This window comes from Anolis sagrei, chromosome 3 (genome assembly GCF_037176765.1).
Source record: "Anolis sagrei isolate rAnoSag1 chromosome 3, rAnoSag1.mat, whole genome shotgun sequence".
Classification (NCBI taxonomy): domain Eukaryota; kingdom Metazoa; phylum Chordata; class Lepidosauria; order Squamata; family Dactyloidae; genus Anolis; species Anolis sagrei.
The window spans coordinates 3,090,999-3,106,220 of NC_090023.1; the positions used below are offsets into that span (position 1 = coordinate 3,090,999).

Sequence of the window (15,222 nt, forward strand, 5' to 3'; positions counted from 1 at the left end):
CCTGAGCTCTGCAAGTGCAGCATTTTCCCGAATGAAGCAGAGAGTGTTTGAGGACCAGGACATGTGTAGGGAGACCAAGGGGCTTGTTTATAAAGCGATTGTCCTCCCAACCCGGCTACATGCCTGCGAAACGTGAACTGTCTACAGACATCAACATTGAGGCTGAAATACAACACCACCTGAGCTCTGCGAGTGCAGCTTTTCCCCCAATGAAGCACAGAGTGTTTGAGGACCGGGACATGCGTAGGGAGACCAAGGGGCTTGTTTATAAAGCCATTGTCCTCCCAACCCTGCTCTACACCTGCGAAACGTGGACTGTCTACAGATGTCACATGCAACTCCTGGAACAATTCCATCAGCGATGCCTCTGGAAAATCCTGCTAATCTCTTGGGAAGACAAACGGACAAACGTCAGCATGCTGGAAGAAGCAAAGACCACCAGCATTGAAGTGATGCTCCTCCACCATCAACTCCGCTGGACCGGCCATGTTGTCCAGATGCCCGACCCCCGTCTCCCAAAGCAGTTGCTCTACTCCGAACTCAAGAACGGAAAACAGAATGTTGGAGGACAGGAAAAGAGATTGAAAGATGGGCTCAAAGCCAACCTTAAAAACTCTGGCATAGACACCGAGAACTGGGAAGCCCTGGCTCTTGAGCGCTCCAGCTGGAGGTCAGCTGTGACCAGCAGTGCTGCAGAATTTGAAGAGGCACGAATGGAGGGCGAAAGAGAGAAATGTGCCAAGAGGAAGGCGCATCAAACCAACCCTGACCGGGACTGCCTTCCACCTGGAAACCGATGCCCTCACTGTGGGAGAACATGCAGAGCAAGAATAGGGCTCCACAGTCACCTAGGGACCCACCAGTACACTGATCGTGGAAGACTATCCTATCTGAACAACGAGGGATCGCCTAAGTAAGTAAGCAGTGCATTTTGTGTTCTTTGATTCATGTCAGGGCAATGCTGCCGTGTTTGGTGGTCCCTGTGTAGACTTGTCTCCAACTGCATGGTGGTTAGACTGAGGATCCCTCTTGTCCTTTGCTGAACGTAGCATTATCTTAGTTTTTCTCGTGGATCTGTAGATCATTTGTAGGTTGTGTTTCATCCTCAGCTTCCCTCTGCGGTCAGTGGTTCCCTTGATGTCTGGCAGGAACACTTTCCCTCTTTCTCTTGACTCTTATGGCTTGTTTTTGGGCTTGCAGCTCTTCTGATGTCTGTCGCAAACCTTTTGCATTTTCTCCCTGGTAGAGAACTGGACGTTGCAAAAGTAGATCAGGAGAAGATGGACAACCCAGATCTTCTGGACGAGCAGGATGGAGAAAGGTCGAAGAAAAGGCCTTTCAGGTAAGTTGCTCACCTGAGAGGCAGGAGAATACTTGTGACTCTCATGGGTTGGAAAGGTAGCTGTAGAAGCATTTCCTTCTCTTGACCTGATGGATGTTTCTCTTATTGTACTTGTTGATACGTTATTGTGGTTGTGTTATTCCAGGCCTGGCAAACTTGGGCCGGTTAGTTAGGTTTGAGTTAGGTGATCCTTCGTTGTCCGAGTAGGATGGTTTTCCAGAGTCAGTGTTCAGTGTGACTGTGGAGCCCTATTGTGTATATGTGTGTGCTTGTCTATATGAATATTTGTGTGTATATATGTATGTATGTGGATATGTTTATGTGTGTGCATGTGTATATGTATATATATATGTGTGTGTGTGTGTATGTGTATGTGTGTGCATGCGTATATGTATATCTGTTTGTATGTATATGTATGTTTATGTATATCTGCATGTGTTTGTGCATATATATACATGTGTGTGTATGCATGTGTATGAGTGTATGTGTATATGTATACATGGTGTATTTTTGGGAGTTTTAAGTGTGTTCCGCTGGGGTTTTGTGTGTGTGTGTGTGTGTTTATGGGTGATGGACACTCGTTGGACTGTTAGGTGTATTGTGTCCAAATTTCATGTCAGTTCGTCCAGTGGTTTTTGAGTTATGTTAATCCCACAAACGAACATTACATTTTTATTTATATAGATAATATTATATTTGGATTATATTATTATGAGTATATTATTTTATAATTATAATATATTACACTATGTGGAGTCTCCGGTAGCGCAGTGGGTTAAACCCCTGTGCCGGCAGGACTGAAGACCGATAGGTCGCAGGTTCAAATCCGGGGAGGGCACGGATGAGCTCCCTCTATCAGCTCTAGCTCCCCTCCCTTTCCGTCATAATCCTTCCATTGTCTTACCATCCTTTCACTTGCCTTTATTTTAATTCGGTTGTATAAGAGGATTTGATCGTTTCACAGTTACATTACACAGCTTTTTACTTTCCCATTCATGCTTTGCCCTTCTTTTTCCTGTCTTAGATCCGCATCTGCCACTTCCATGACCCTGGCCAGATACGTGGACGTTTTCAAGGGATTGTTTGAGTAAGTGTGCCTTCGAGTGGCTGTTTCCAATTTAACGGGGATCCAAAGCCAAACCTTTTGGGACTCAGCCTGTGATTGAACCCGAGCCTGTGCTTGAACCTGTGAATGTGTTTCGGTCTCCCAATGTTTCTGTGTCTGATGTGGGTAATGAGGAGGGAAATCAGTCCCCTGTTGCTTCTGATGTGGGGGATGATGGGGCTGACTCTGAGGTGCAAGATGGAGACACTTTGGTCAATGAGTTTCATGCAGACACTGACAGAGAGGCTTCGGTGCAAAGGGCAGATTCTCATGAGAATGTTTCTGTCAGGCCTTGGGAGAAAGGTTTGCTCCCTCTGCCTGTGAGCTCTCCAGATTCTAGTTTGGAAAATAGTCTGGCACCTGCTAAAGTTAATAAGGAGTCCAATAGGCAATGTTGGCGGCTGGAGATTAGCCAGAATCGACAAGAGGCCCAATGTTTACGTAGATCCAAAAGAATTTGTCAATTAAAGTCAAAGACTGGGGGAAAACGAAACCAATTTTTGGGATTTAAGGTTTGCCTGTAGAAAATCTTGTCAGATCAGGCAACATTTGGAAAGCAAGTTTTTGTGCCATGGAAGTCTTGTTCAAGGGATCTTGTTTCTGTCGAGTTTTTTAGCCTTTGGAATTACCTTTGCATCCTGCTTGATTCCTGTCTGGATTAATGCTATCTTGGATTGCCTAGATTTCTTGTGTGGACATTGCTTTGAGTTATTACTGTCTATGGACTAATACTTTTTGGAACTTTCTGATTTTCTTAAAAGCATTTATTTCTTCTGGCTATTTACTAAGCTTTAATAAAAGAAGATTTGATTCTTCACTCTTCCTGTGGGGTGTTTTAAGTCAGGGGGCTTCTTCTGGACCTGGAGTGTAACAAAATCTATCATAGTATTTTGTGGACCAGGTTGTGGTGCAGTTGGTTGGGAGTCAACTGCATTAAATCACTACTGACTCAAAGGTCATGAATTCGAAGCCAGTCCGGATCGGAGTAAGCTCCCGACTGTTGCAACCCTGAGCAGGAAACTGGACCCTAAAACAACAATCCACCACACTTGACTTCAGGAAAAAACAATCCTTTTTATTGATGAAAGATGAGAACAAAAATAGAGGAAGAATGCAAGGTAAAAAGCGACAGTAAAAATCAGCAACAAGAAATGTCCATGAACAAAATAAAAAACCCACAGTAACACTGCTAAATCCTGGAACCTGTTAGCAATCCACTAACCGTACTTGAAGCACTAGAAAAATTTCTTGGAACAAAGCCACTGGAAGCAGGAGAACTGCAAGAGTCTGCACATGAATCTGAAACTATGCCTGGACTAAATGGGCATCCAGACCAAGCGTTTTTAAAGCATAGAAATCTATTTTGTGACGTGCCTGAAGGCCGTTTTTGCATTTCTCTTAATCCAGCTGACCTCCGTAAACTCTGCGCTTCGCCTCTGCTTTGCCAAATCTGCCCCCGTCTATCCTCGTTAGAGGGACCAGGTGTCCTATTATCTGGAGAGCTAAAAGGGAGTGAAAGTTCAACGCTTGGCTCTGAATCATTCTCATGGGAATTTGGACTTTCGCTTTCCAAAGCAGCAGGATTTTCACTACACAAACCGTCATCTTCTACATTGACCTCAGAATAATTGACATCAGGAAATACAATCAGAGAGTCAGGTACAGGTTCACACACAAGCTGAACCCCAACACCAACCATTTGTCTAGCTTGCTATCGACCTTTGCAGCCTGAAAGACAGTTGCATCTGTCAAGTAGGAAATTTAGGTACCGCTTATGCGGGGAGGCTATTTTAACTCATTTACGACGGCATAAATATCTCCAGCAGCATGCAAAAGAATCAGGAAGTACTCAATCGGAGTCACAAATGGACGGTGAAGCAACAGCTCCCCCGGTGGCCGGAATTCAAAAAGCATACCCTCATGAAGCTGGAAAGTTAAATAGCCTCTGTGTGTGTGTCTATATATGTTGTGTGTCTATGGCATTGGATGTTTGCCATGTTTGCGGGGAGAGAAGGGCAAAACATAAATACTGTAAATAAATAAATAAATAAATTTCCCGGGGGTTGAGAGACTGTGACCCTTCTATGGTCACCCAATGGATTTCCATGGCTGAGAGAGGATTCAAACCCATCTTTCCAGAGTCATCATCCCAATGCACTTTCCTCTAATATTGGAATTCAAAACAGTTTGGATTTGCTAGGCATGGGCCAACTTTGGCCCTCCCTCCAGGTGTTTTGGACGACAACTCCCACAATTCCTAACAGCCTACCGGCTGTTAGGAATTGTGAGAGTTGTCGTCCAAAACACCTGGAGGGAGGGCCAAAGTTGGCCCATGCCTAGTCTATATTACCAATTGTTTTCCCCTCTTTCTCTGGTTAGTTTCAGGTTGAAACGGGGCAACTCCGTCAGCAACATGTCGGAGGACCACTATTGCCGCATCCCCTGTTGTGCGGTGGCCTGCCTCCCTTCCCACGTCAGCGACTTACAGGTACATTGGACATTTCAGGAGCTAATCCGCTGATTTCTTGTTCTCCTTTTATTCCTCAGGAATCCAATGTTATTGTTGGAAATAGCAACCTTTTTGAAGCCTCTACAAATAATTTGTTTTATATATTATTCTGCTTGCTTATTCTATTGTATATGTATGTTTTGATATGCAGTTTTTCCCTTTACTCTATGTATCTTGAAGTTGTGGGAGGGGCTGGACCCTCAGGGCAACTCAGCACAGTTTTGTTGTTGTTCATTCGTTCAGTCGTCTCCGACTCTTCGTGACCTCATGGACCAGCCTACGCCAGAGCTCCCTGTCGGCCGTTGCCACCCCCAGCTCCCTCAAGGTCAGTCCAGTCACTTCAAGGATGCCATCCATCCATCTTGCCCTTGGTCGGCCCCTCTTCCTTTTGCCTTCCACTTTCCCCAGCATAATTGTCTTCTCTAGGCTTTGGTGTCTCCTCATGATGTGGCCAAAGTACTTCAACTTTGTCTCTAGTATCTTTCCCTCCAGTGAGCAGTTGGGCTTTCTTTCCTGGAGGATGGACTGGTTGGATCTTCTCGCAGTCCAAGGCACTCTCAGCACTTTCCTCCAACACCACAGCTCAAAAGCATCGATCTTCCTTCGCTCAGCCTTCCCTAAGGTCCAGCTCTCACATCCATAGGTTACTACAGGGAATACCATGGCTTTGACTAGTTAACAAAGCAAATACAATACTTAAACATGAGAAAAACAGTTAAAAACAAGTTAAAAGAATAACATTATAACAATCAATAAACATCATAACATCTCATCTCGTCTCATAGTTAAAATCAAGATCCAGTGTCATCATCCAAATGTTCCATATTTCTATATTAGTTACATTGCCTATTCGAACAACCAGGTTCGTGGGAAAGAGTTGCCTCAGTTGGGTCAACATTGGAATTTCTTTCAAGTCCTCTTAGTTTCATGTACCAAGTTTTTGCCAAGCTCCTGATCTGTATATGGGATTTTTCTTGCTGCCTTGTTCCACGGATTCTGGTGCCTGCCTTATTGATTTTTATACCTATGGTTCTTATTTTGCCTTGAAGCTCATGGACTATCCTTTGTTTTGGAACTTTACTGTTTTTGCTAATTTTGCTGCTTTGCCTACTGATATTTATTTATTTATTTACTTCATTTATATACCGCTTTTTTCCAGCCCTCAGGCGACTCAAAGCGGTTAACAACAGCAAAATTCAATGCAAAAACATCACAAAACGAATATGGGACAGTTAAAAACAGTAGCATCATCAACGATTAAACACCAAGATAACAATCATTAGCGTCTCATCAGTAAAATCAGAATCCAGTCTCATCATCCGTTATTCCGTATTCCTATATTCAATTGCACTGCTTAATCGAATGCTTGTTCGAACAGCCAGGTCTTCACTTTCCTCCGAAGCGCCAACAAGGAGGGGGCTGATCTGATATTTATAGGAAGGGCGTTCCACAGCTGAGGGGCCACCACTGAGAAGGCCCTGTCTCTCGTGCCCGTCAGGCGCGCCTGTGATGCAGGTGGGACCGAGAGCAGGGCCTTACCAGATGATCTTAATGTCCTAGTTGGTTCATAGAAGGAGATGCTTATATTCTTAACAAACTCCTTGCTGATTTTTACCAAGCTGGTGTGGTATTTAAGGCCAGAGGTGTTCCTGCTCTGGTGTACAACAGCTCTTATTATTACTATTATTATTATTATGAGCTCTGCTACATACACAATGGAGGACCTTCTTGCAGCAACACCAGAAGCACTCCAAGTGGCCAGATACTGGTCGGGGGACATTTAACCAACTACTGGACTCACGGGTTTTGTGTTTTGTCTGTTTGTTTGCTTTGTTCTGTTGGAAATGTAATGTAGTGGTCCATGCCTTGGTCACCTCCAGATTGGATTACTGCAATGCGCTCTACGTGGGGCTGCCCTTGAAGACAGCTCGGAAGCTCCAACTGGTCCAACCATCAGCAGCCAGGATGCTAACTGGGGCCTCTTACAGAGAGAGGCCAACCCTCCTGTTCAAGGAGCTCCACTGGCTGCCGTTTATATTCCGAACAGGGTATAGGGTGACAGCCTGTGCTGGATGGGGTCGCACTCCCCTTGAAGGCGCAGGTTCGCAGCTTGGGTGTGATCCTGGATTCATCGTTGAGCCTGGATCCCCAGGTTTCAGCGGTGAACAGGGGAGCATTTGCACAGCTCAGGCTCGTGCGCCAGCTGCGCCCGTACCTCAGGAAGTCTGACTTTGCCACGGTAGTACACGCTCTGGTCACATCCCGCCTTGACTACTGCAACGCTCTCTACGTGGGGCTGCCCTTGAAGACGGCCTGGAAGCTTCAGCTAGTCCAGCGCGCGGCAGCCATGTTACTAACAGGAGCGGGACGCAGGGAGCACACAACGCCCTTGCTGTTCCAGCTCCACTGGCTGCCGATTTGCTACCGGGCCCAATTTAAGGTGCTGGTGTTATCCTACAAAGCCCTAAACGGTTCCGGCCCAAAATACCTTTCGGACCGCATCTCGGCCTATGAGCCCACGAGGGCCTTGAGATCGTCTGGGGAGGCCCTTCTCTCGATCCCGCCTGCTTCACAGGCACGTCTGGCGGGGACGAGAGAGAGGGCCTTCTCGGTGGTGGCCCCCCGGCTGTGGAACACCCTCCCTGTTGACATCAGACAAGCACCCTCCCTTATGTCTTTCCGTAAGAGCCTAAAGACATGGCTATTTGAGAAGGCATTTAACTGAGTGCTACATTAACTGGTAATGACAACTGGAACGGAATATGGTTTACGAGATTGGTTATGATTCTACGATAAGACGGAGCGGACCATTTAGTGTAATTATATTATTGTGTATTCGTGATATTGCTTTATTGTAAATTGTTTTTATATGTTGTACACCGCCGTGAGTTGCCCTAGGGCTGAGAACGGCGGTCAACAAATGCAGCAAATAAATAAATAAATATTCCGAGCCGAATTCAAGGTGCAGGTGCTTACCTACAAAGCCCTGAACGGTTTGGGACCAGCCTACCTGCGTGACCACATCTCCATCTACGAACCCACGTGCTCACTTCGGTCATCTGGAGAGGCCCTGCTCGTGATTCCGCCTGTGTCGCAAGCGTGCTTGGTGGGGACGCGGGACACGGCCTTTTCCGTAGTGGCCCCCCAACTCTGGAACACCCTTCCCAAAGACCTTAGACAGGCCCCTACATTGGCTGTCTTCAGAAAGAACTTGAAGACCTGGCTTTTCCGATGCGTAGATGGAGATGTGGTCACGCAGGTAGGCTGCTCGAGAGCAGTACGTGTGAAAAAGATCTTGGAGTCCTCGTGGACAACCAGTTAAACATGAGCCAGGAATGTGATGTGGCGGCAAAAAAAGCCAGTGGGATTTTGGCCTGCATCAATAGGAGCCTAGTGTCTAGATCTAGGGAAGTAATGCTACCCCTCTATTCTGCTTTGGTTAGACCACATCTGGAATATTGTGTCCAATTCTGGGCACCACAATTCAAGAGAGATATTGACAAGCTGGAATGTGTCCAGAGGAGGGCGACTAAAATGATCAAGGGTCTGGAGAACAAGCCCTATGAGGAGCGGCTTAGTGAACTGGGCATGTTTAGCCTGAAGAAGAGAAGGCTGAGAGGAGATATGAGAGCCATGTATAAATATGTGAGAGGAAGCCACAGGGAGGAGGAGGGAGCAAGCTTGTTTTCTGCTTCCTTGGAGACTAGGACTCAATGGAACAATGGCTTCAAACTACAAGAGAGGAGATTCCATCTGAACATGAGGAAGAACTTCCTGACTGTGAGAGCCGTTCAGCAGTGGAACTCTCTGCCCCGGAGTGTGGTGGAGGCTCCTTCTTTGGAAGCTTTTAAGCAGAGGCTGGATGGCCATTTGTCAGGAGTGATTTGAATGCAATATTCCTGCTTCTTGGCAGAATGGGGTTGGACTGGATGGCCCAGGAGGTCTCTTCCAACTCTTGGATTCTATGATTCTATGATTCCCAGATTAGGAAATCTCCACTACCAAGTCCCATAAGCACTTTACCAGAACCAATGTTTGCTGCACATCGCACATCGCACTTGCCCTAGAAGCCCTTTATACACCTCCTGTCACATCAGCACTTTTAATCTTTGTACCCACCTTCTGGCCCGGCCCAGTTTTATTGTGTTTTAATGTACTGTGCCTGTTGTTTATTGTGCTTATTTTGTTTTAATTGTTTGATTTGCTTAGATTGTATTGTTATGTTGTGTTGTTGAGGCCTCGGCCTGTGTAAGCTGCATCGAATCCTCTGGGAGATGCTAGCGGGGTACAAAAATAATAGTGGACTGGTTGCTCTGACACGACAAATAAATATTATGGAAAATTTCCTTGTGCATAGGAAGACTATTTCCATTTTTTTTATTAATTTTTATAATTTTCCTTTTTGTACAGAGAAAGAGTGGGAACAATATATTATAGAATCATAGAATCATAGAATCATAGAATCATAGAGTTGGAAGAGACCTCATGGGCCATCCAGTCCAACCCCATTCTGCCAAGAAGCAGGAATATTGCATTCAAATCACCCCTGACAAATGGCCATCCAGCCTCTGCTTAAAAGCTTCCAAAGAAGGAGCCTCCACCACACTCCGGGGCAGAGAGTTCCACTGCTGAACGGCTCTCACAGTCAGGAAGTTCTTCCTCATGTTCAGATGGAATCTCCTCTCTTGTAGTTTGAAGCCATTGTTCCGCGTCCTGGTCTCCAAGGAAGCAGAAAACAAGCTTGCTCCCTCCTCCTCCCTGTGGCTTCCTCTCACATATTTATACATGGCTATCATATCTCCTCTCAGCCTTCTCTTCTTCAGGCTAAACATGCCCAGCTCCTTAAGCCGCTCCTCATAGGGCTTGTTCTCCAGACCCTTGATCATTTTAGTCGCCCTCCTCTGAACACATTCCAGCTTGTCAATATCTCTCTTGAACTGTGGTGCCCAGAATTGGACACAATATTCCAGGTAAAGTGGTCTAACCAAGGCAGAATAGAGCATGGGGAGCAGGACTTCCCTAGATCTAGACACTAGGCTCCTATTGATGCAGGCCAAAATCCCATTGGCTTTTTTTGCCGCCACATTTGAATGCATTTGAATGCAATATTCCTGCTTCTTGGCAGAATGGGGTTGGACTGGATAGAATCATGGAATCATAGAATCAAAGAGTTGGAAGAGACCTCATGGGCCATCCAGTCCAACCCCATTCTGCCAAGAAGCAGGAATATTGCATTCAAATCACCCCTGACAAATGGCCATCCAGCCTCTGCTTAAAAGCTTCCAAAGAAGGAGCCTCCACCACACTCCGGGGCAGAGAGTTCCACTGCTGAACGGCTCTCACAGTCAGGAAGTTCTTCCTCATGTTCAGATGGAATCTCCTCTCTTGTAGTTTGAAGCCATTGTTCCATTGCGTCCTAGTCTCTCTCCAGGGAAGCAGAAAACCAGCTTGCTCCCTCCTCCCTGTGGCTTCCTCTCACATATTTATACATGGCTATCATATCTCCTCTCAGCCTTCTCTTCTTCAGGCTAAACATGCCCAGTTCCCTAAGCCGCTCCTCGTAGGGCTTGTTCTCCAGACCCTTGATCATTTTAGTCGCCCTCCTCTGGACACATTCCAGCTTGTCAATATCTCTCTTCAATTGTGGTGCCCAGAATTGGACACAATATTCCAGGTAACGTGGTCTAACCAAAGCAGAATAGAGGGGTAGCATTACTTCCTTAGATCTAGACACTAGGCTCCTCTTGATGCAGGCCAAAACACCATTGGCTTTTTTTGCCAATGGCTCAGGAGGTCTCTTCCAACTCTTGGATTCTAGGATTCTATGATTCTAGTGGGTTTGAGTCCACACTAGGAAAATGACGACACTCTTTTCCGGAGTGGCAACTCCTGGATTTGTTATACCAACCATTTGCTTCTTTTCTCTTCTCTGTAGGAAGCCCATGGATCAGAAGTCAATGCTATCAGGTTCAGTCCCAATTCTGGGATGCTGGCAACTGGCGGGACGGATAGGCTGATCCAACTCTGGAACGTGGTTGGAGGTAAGCTGTTGCACTCTAGCACTGGAACACCCTTCCATCATACACCACAGCAGAGCCTAGGGCTCCAATAATACAATGTTTATTAAAGAAAGTATATATAAAGGGGAAAAAGGGTCAATCCAAAAGTCCAGTCAGAATAAAAGATGCAATGCACAAAATAGTCAAAGTAGCAGGAATCCAAAAATGCAAGGTTAATACCAAAACCATGGGATCCTAAATCACAGCATTAATCCAAAGGTATATCCATGAACATGTGTGAAGAATTGCCTACCTGTAGGCCAGGAAAAAGCTCAGAAAGTAGGTCCAAGCATTTTGGCAGCCATTTTATGGGAAGGTACATGGAGGCATCCATCTTAGGTTAGTCATTTCCTAGAGGAGGTGGAGCTTAGGAGCAGCCTGGAGGGAAATGTGGAGAACCTTTGTGATTGTCTGAGTGTTGTCTGAGTGTTGAAGAAGAGAGTTAGGTTTTGAGAGAGTTAGGAGAGGAGAAGTTAGAGAAGCCAAAGCGGTTAGTTAGAAAAGATAGATAGCTATTAGTGAAGAATAGCTGGTATAAACAGATGCAAGGGAAGGGACTGTTTTAAGTATTAGGAATTCTAGTCAGAAGGAAGTCTGCTAGTTTCCTGAGGGAGTGAAGAGTTGGTATTGAAACCAAGTACTGAACTGTTTTAAAGTAACCATAAGCTTCATCTTATTCTTGCAACCGTTACGCTTAAGTGCCTGTATTTTTGAAATCCACACAAATAAACAACTTTGTTCTTTGTTAAACAACAACTGTCTCAGTGTGCCTCTGTGTGAAGAAGTTCCATAGCAGATTAGGGAAACAGAGTTCCCAGATTGGTGGCGGACTAGAGTTGCTCAAATGTAGTACTTGGCTAACCTTTCGACCTTATGCAGCGTTTACTGCTCTTTTGAGCATGTATTTGCAACACTTATGGTTTCTTCTTTGATGCCTTCACCCAGGTCGCCTGGAGAAGATGCAGACCTTGGAAGGAGCCAATGGGAGCATCACCAGTGTGGACTTTGACCCATCAGTGAGTGCGAGAGGAGCGCCCTTGCTATTGTTTGGTATTGACAGCTGCAGAGTGACTTAGATGCTGCTCACAATGGGATCTCCGTGGTGGGAGGTGCAAATAATAATATAATCCTATATTGCGAAGGGGCCTCCAAAGGCCATCTAGTCCAACCCCATCCTGATACACAGGACTAGATGGCCTTTGGAGGTCCCTCACACAGGAAGACATGACCCAAGCCCTCCTGGACAGATAGCCATGCAGCCTGTGTTTCAAGACCCACTCCACCAGACTATTATTATATATTATTATATTTATTTATACCTCGCTATATCTCCTCAATATAGACACCCAGGCAGTCTATATTCAACTGGGGTTGGAAGAGACCCCCAAAGGCCACTCAGTCCATCCCCATTATGATATACACAGAAAGATGCAATCCAAGCCCTCCCAACAGAAGCTGGGTGGCCTTCTCTTCTTCAGGCTAAACATGCCCAGCTCTTTAAGCCACTCCTCATAGGGCTTGTTCTCAAGACCCTTGATCCTTTGAGTCGCCCTCCTCTGGACACATTCCAAGTTAGAGTCAACATCTCCCTTCAATTGTGGTGCCGAAGGAGACCATCGAAATGTGTAGATATAAAACAGCTCAGGACACAGGAAATAGTCATATTCTCCTTCCAAAGTGAGGCTGGAAAAAGAGGGAGAAACATAGAATCATAGAATCAAAGAGTTGGAAGAGACCTCCTGGGCCATCATCCAGTCCAACCCCAATCTGCCAAGAAGCAGGAATATTGCATTCAAATCACCCCTGACAGATGGCCATCCAGCCCCTGTTTAAAAGCTTCTAAAGAAGGAGCCTCCACCACACTCTGGGGCAGAGAGTTCCACTGCTGAACGGCTCTCACAGTCAGGAAGTTCTTCCTCATGTTCAGGTGGAATCTCCTCTCTTGTAGTTTGAAGCCATTGTTCCTCGTCCTAGTCTCCAGGGAAGCAGAAAACAGGCTTGCTCCCTCCACCCTGTGGCTTCCTCTCACACATTTATACATGGCTATCATATCTCCTCTCAGCCTTCTCTTCTTCAGGCTAAACATGCCCAGCTCCTTAAGCCGCTCCTCATAGGGCTTGTTCTCCAGACCCTTGATCATTTTAGTCGCCCTCTTCTGGACACATTCCAGCTTAGAGTCAACATCTCTCTTGAATTGTGGTGCCCAGAATCCATTGCAACTGCCTGTCAAGCTGAGGAAAGATAAACTCTGCAGCATCCAGAGCCCATTAGTGAGAGGATTCACCATCCCGAAAATCATAGAATCATAGAATCATAGAATCAAAGAGTTGGAAGAGACCTCATGGGCCATCCAGTCCAACCCCATTCTGCCAAGAAGCAGGAATATTGCATTCAAATCACCCCTGACAGATGGCCATCCAGCCTCTGCTTAAAAGCTTCCAAAGAAGGAGCCTCCACCACACTCCGGGGCAGAGAGTTCCACTGCTGAACAGCTCTCACAGTCAGGAAGTTCTTCCTAATGTTCAGATGGAATCTCCTCTCTTGTAGTTTGAAGCCATTGTTCTGCGTCCTAGTCTCCAAGGAAGCAAGTCAAAACAAAGTCAAACAAAGTCAAACAAAGTCTTGAAGCAATTGGAGAAAAGGCAGAAAGGAAAACTTTCCGTAACCCATCCATTCATTTATCCCTAGGAGTGCATACATACTGTTGAATGAAGGCAGTTTGGCACCACTTTCACTGCCATGGCTTAATGTTATAGATCAAGCCTGGGCAAACTTCAGGTGTTTTGGACTTCAAATCCCACAATTCCTAACAGCCAGTAGAAGAGAAAGCTCCTGGAACATGGCCATATTTACATCAACCTACCTAATCATTGGGGGGGGGGGGGGGCGGTGGCGCAGTGGGTTAAAGCACTGAGCTGCTGAGCTTGTTGACCAAAAGGTCGCAGGTTCGATTCCAGGGAGCGGCGTGAGCTTCCGCTGTCAGCCCCAGCTTCTGCCAACCTAGCAGTTCAAAAACATGCAAATGTGAGTAGATCAATAGGTACCGCTCCGGTGGGAAGGTAACGGCGCTCCATGCGATCATGCTGGCGACATGACCTTGGAGGTGTCTATGGACAACGCCAGCTCTTTGGCTTAGAAATGGAGATGAGCACCACACCCCAGAGTCAGACATGACTGGACTTAATGTCAGGGGACTACCTTTACCTTACCTTACCTAATCATTGCTTTTACCTGTCTCTCGTCTCCAAACCAGGGTTGCCACCTTTTAGCAGCGACATACAACAACGCCGCGCAGCTTTGGAAGACGGGGGACTGTCAATACAAGGTGAGCTCATATGGGATTGTGGGGGGGTGGGGGGGGGTTATTTATTATTTATTTATAGTATTTATATTTTTTGTGGGGGGGGGAGAGAAAGGGGGATGGGAAGGAAGTCTTATGACATGCCTGGGGAATTGTGGGAGTTGGAGTCCAAAACACCTGGGGGGAGGGCCGAAGTTGGCCCATGCCTGGTGTTGTTGTTTATTCGTTCAGTCGTTCAGTCGCTTCTGACTCTTGGTGACCTCATGGACCAACCCATGTCAGAACTCCCTGATGGCCATCTGTGGCCACCCGCAGCTCCTTTAGGGTCAAGCTCTTTACAAATAACAAAATGAAGTTCAACAGTGACAAATGCAAGATACTCCACTTTGGCAGGAAAAACGAAATGCAAAGATACAGAATGGGGGACGCCTGGCTCGAGAGCAGTACGTGTGAAAAAGATCTTGGAGTCCTCGTGGGGAGAAAGTTAAACATGAGCCAGGAATGTGATGTGGCTGCTAAAAGAGACAATGGGATTTTGGCCTGCATCAATAGGAGCATAGCGTCTAGATCTAGGGAAGTCATGCTACCCCTCTATTCTGTTTTGGTTAGACCACATCTGGAATATTGTGTCCAATTCTGGGCACCACAATTCAAGAGAGATATTGACAAGCTGGAATGTGTCCAGAAGAGGGCGACTAAAATGATCAAGGGTCTGGAGAACAAGCCCTATGAGGAGCAGCTTAAAGAGCTGGGCATGTTTAGCCTGAAGAAGAGAAGGCTGAGAGGAGATATGATAGCCATGTATAAATATGTGAGAGGAAGCCACAGGGAGGAGGAGGGAGCAAGTTTGTTTTCTGCTGCCCTGGAGACTAGGACGCAGTGGAACAATGGCTTCAAACTACAAGA

General features: G+C 46.2%; 1 protein-coding gene across 1 annotated transcript in view; it reads left to right on the plus strand.

Annotated features, from left to right (window-relative positions):
• The window catches only part of ATG16L2 (autophagy related 16 like 2), a 73,474-nt gene that overhangs the window by 44,739 nt on the left and 13,513 nt on the right, over positions 1–15,222 (plus strand). Inside the window, exons 7-12 of the mRNA XM_067466412.1 lie at positions 1,247–1,342; positions 2,367–2,429; positions 4,827–4,935; positions 10,892–10,997; positions 11,961–12,031; positions 14,269–14,340. Of these exons, the coding sequence (XP_067322513.1) occupies positions 1,247–1,342; positions 2,367–2,429; positions 4,827–4,935; positions 10,892–10,997; positions 11,961–12,031; positions 14,269–14,340 (517 nt within the window). The remainder of the gene's footprint in view (positions 1–1,246; positions 1,343–2,366; positions 2,430–4,826; positions 4,936–10,891; positions 10,998–11,960; positions 12,032–14,268; positions 14,341–15,222) is intronic.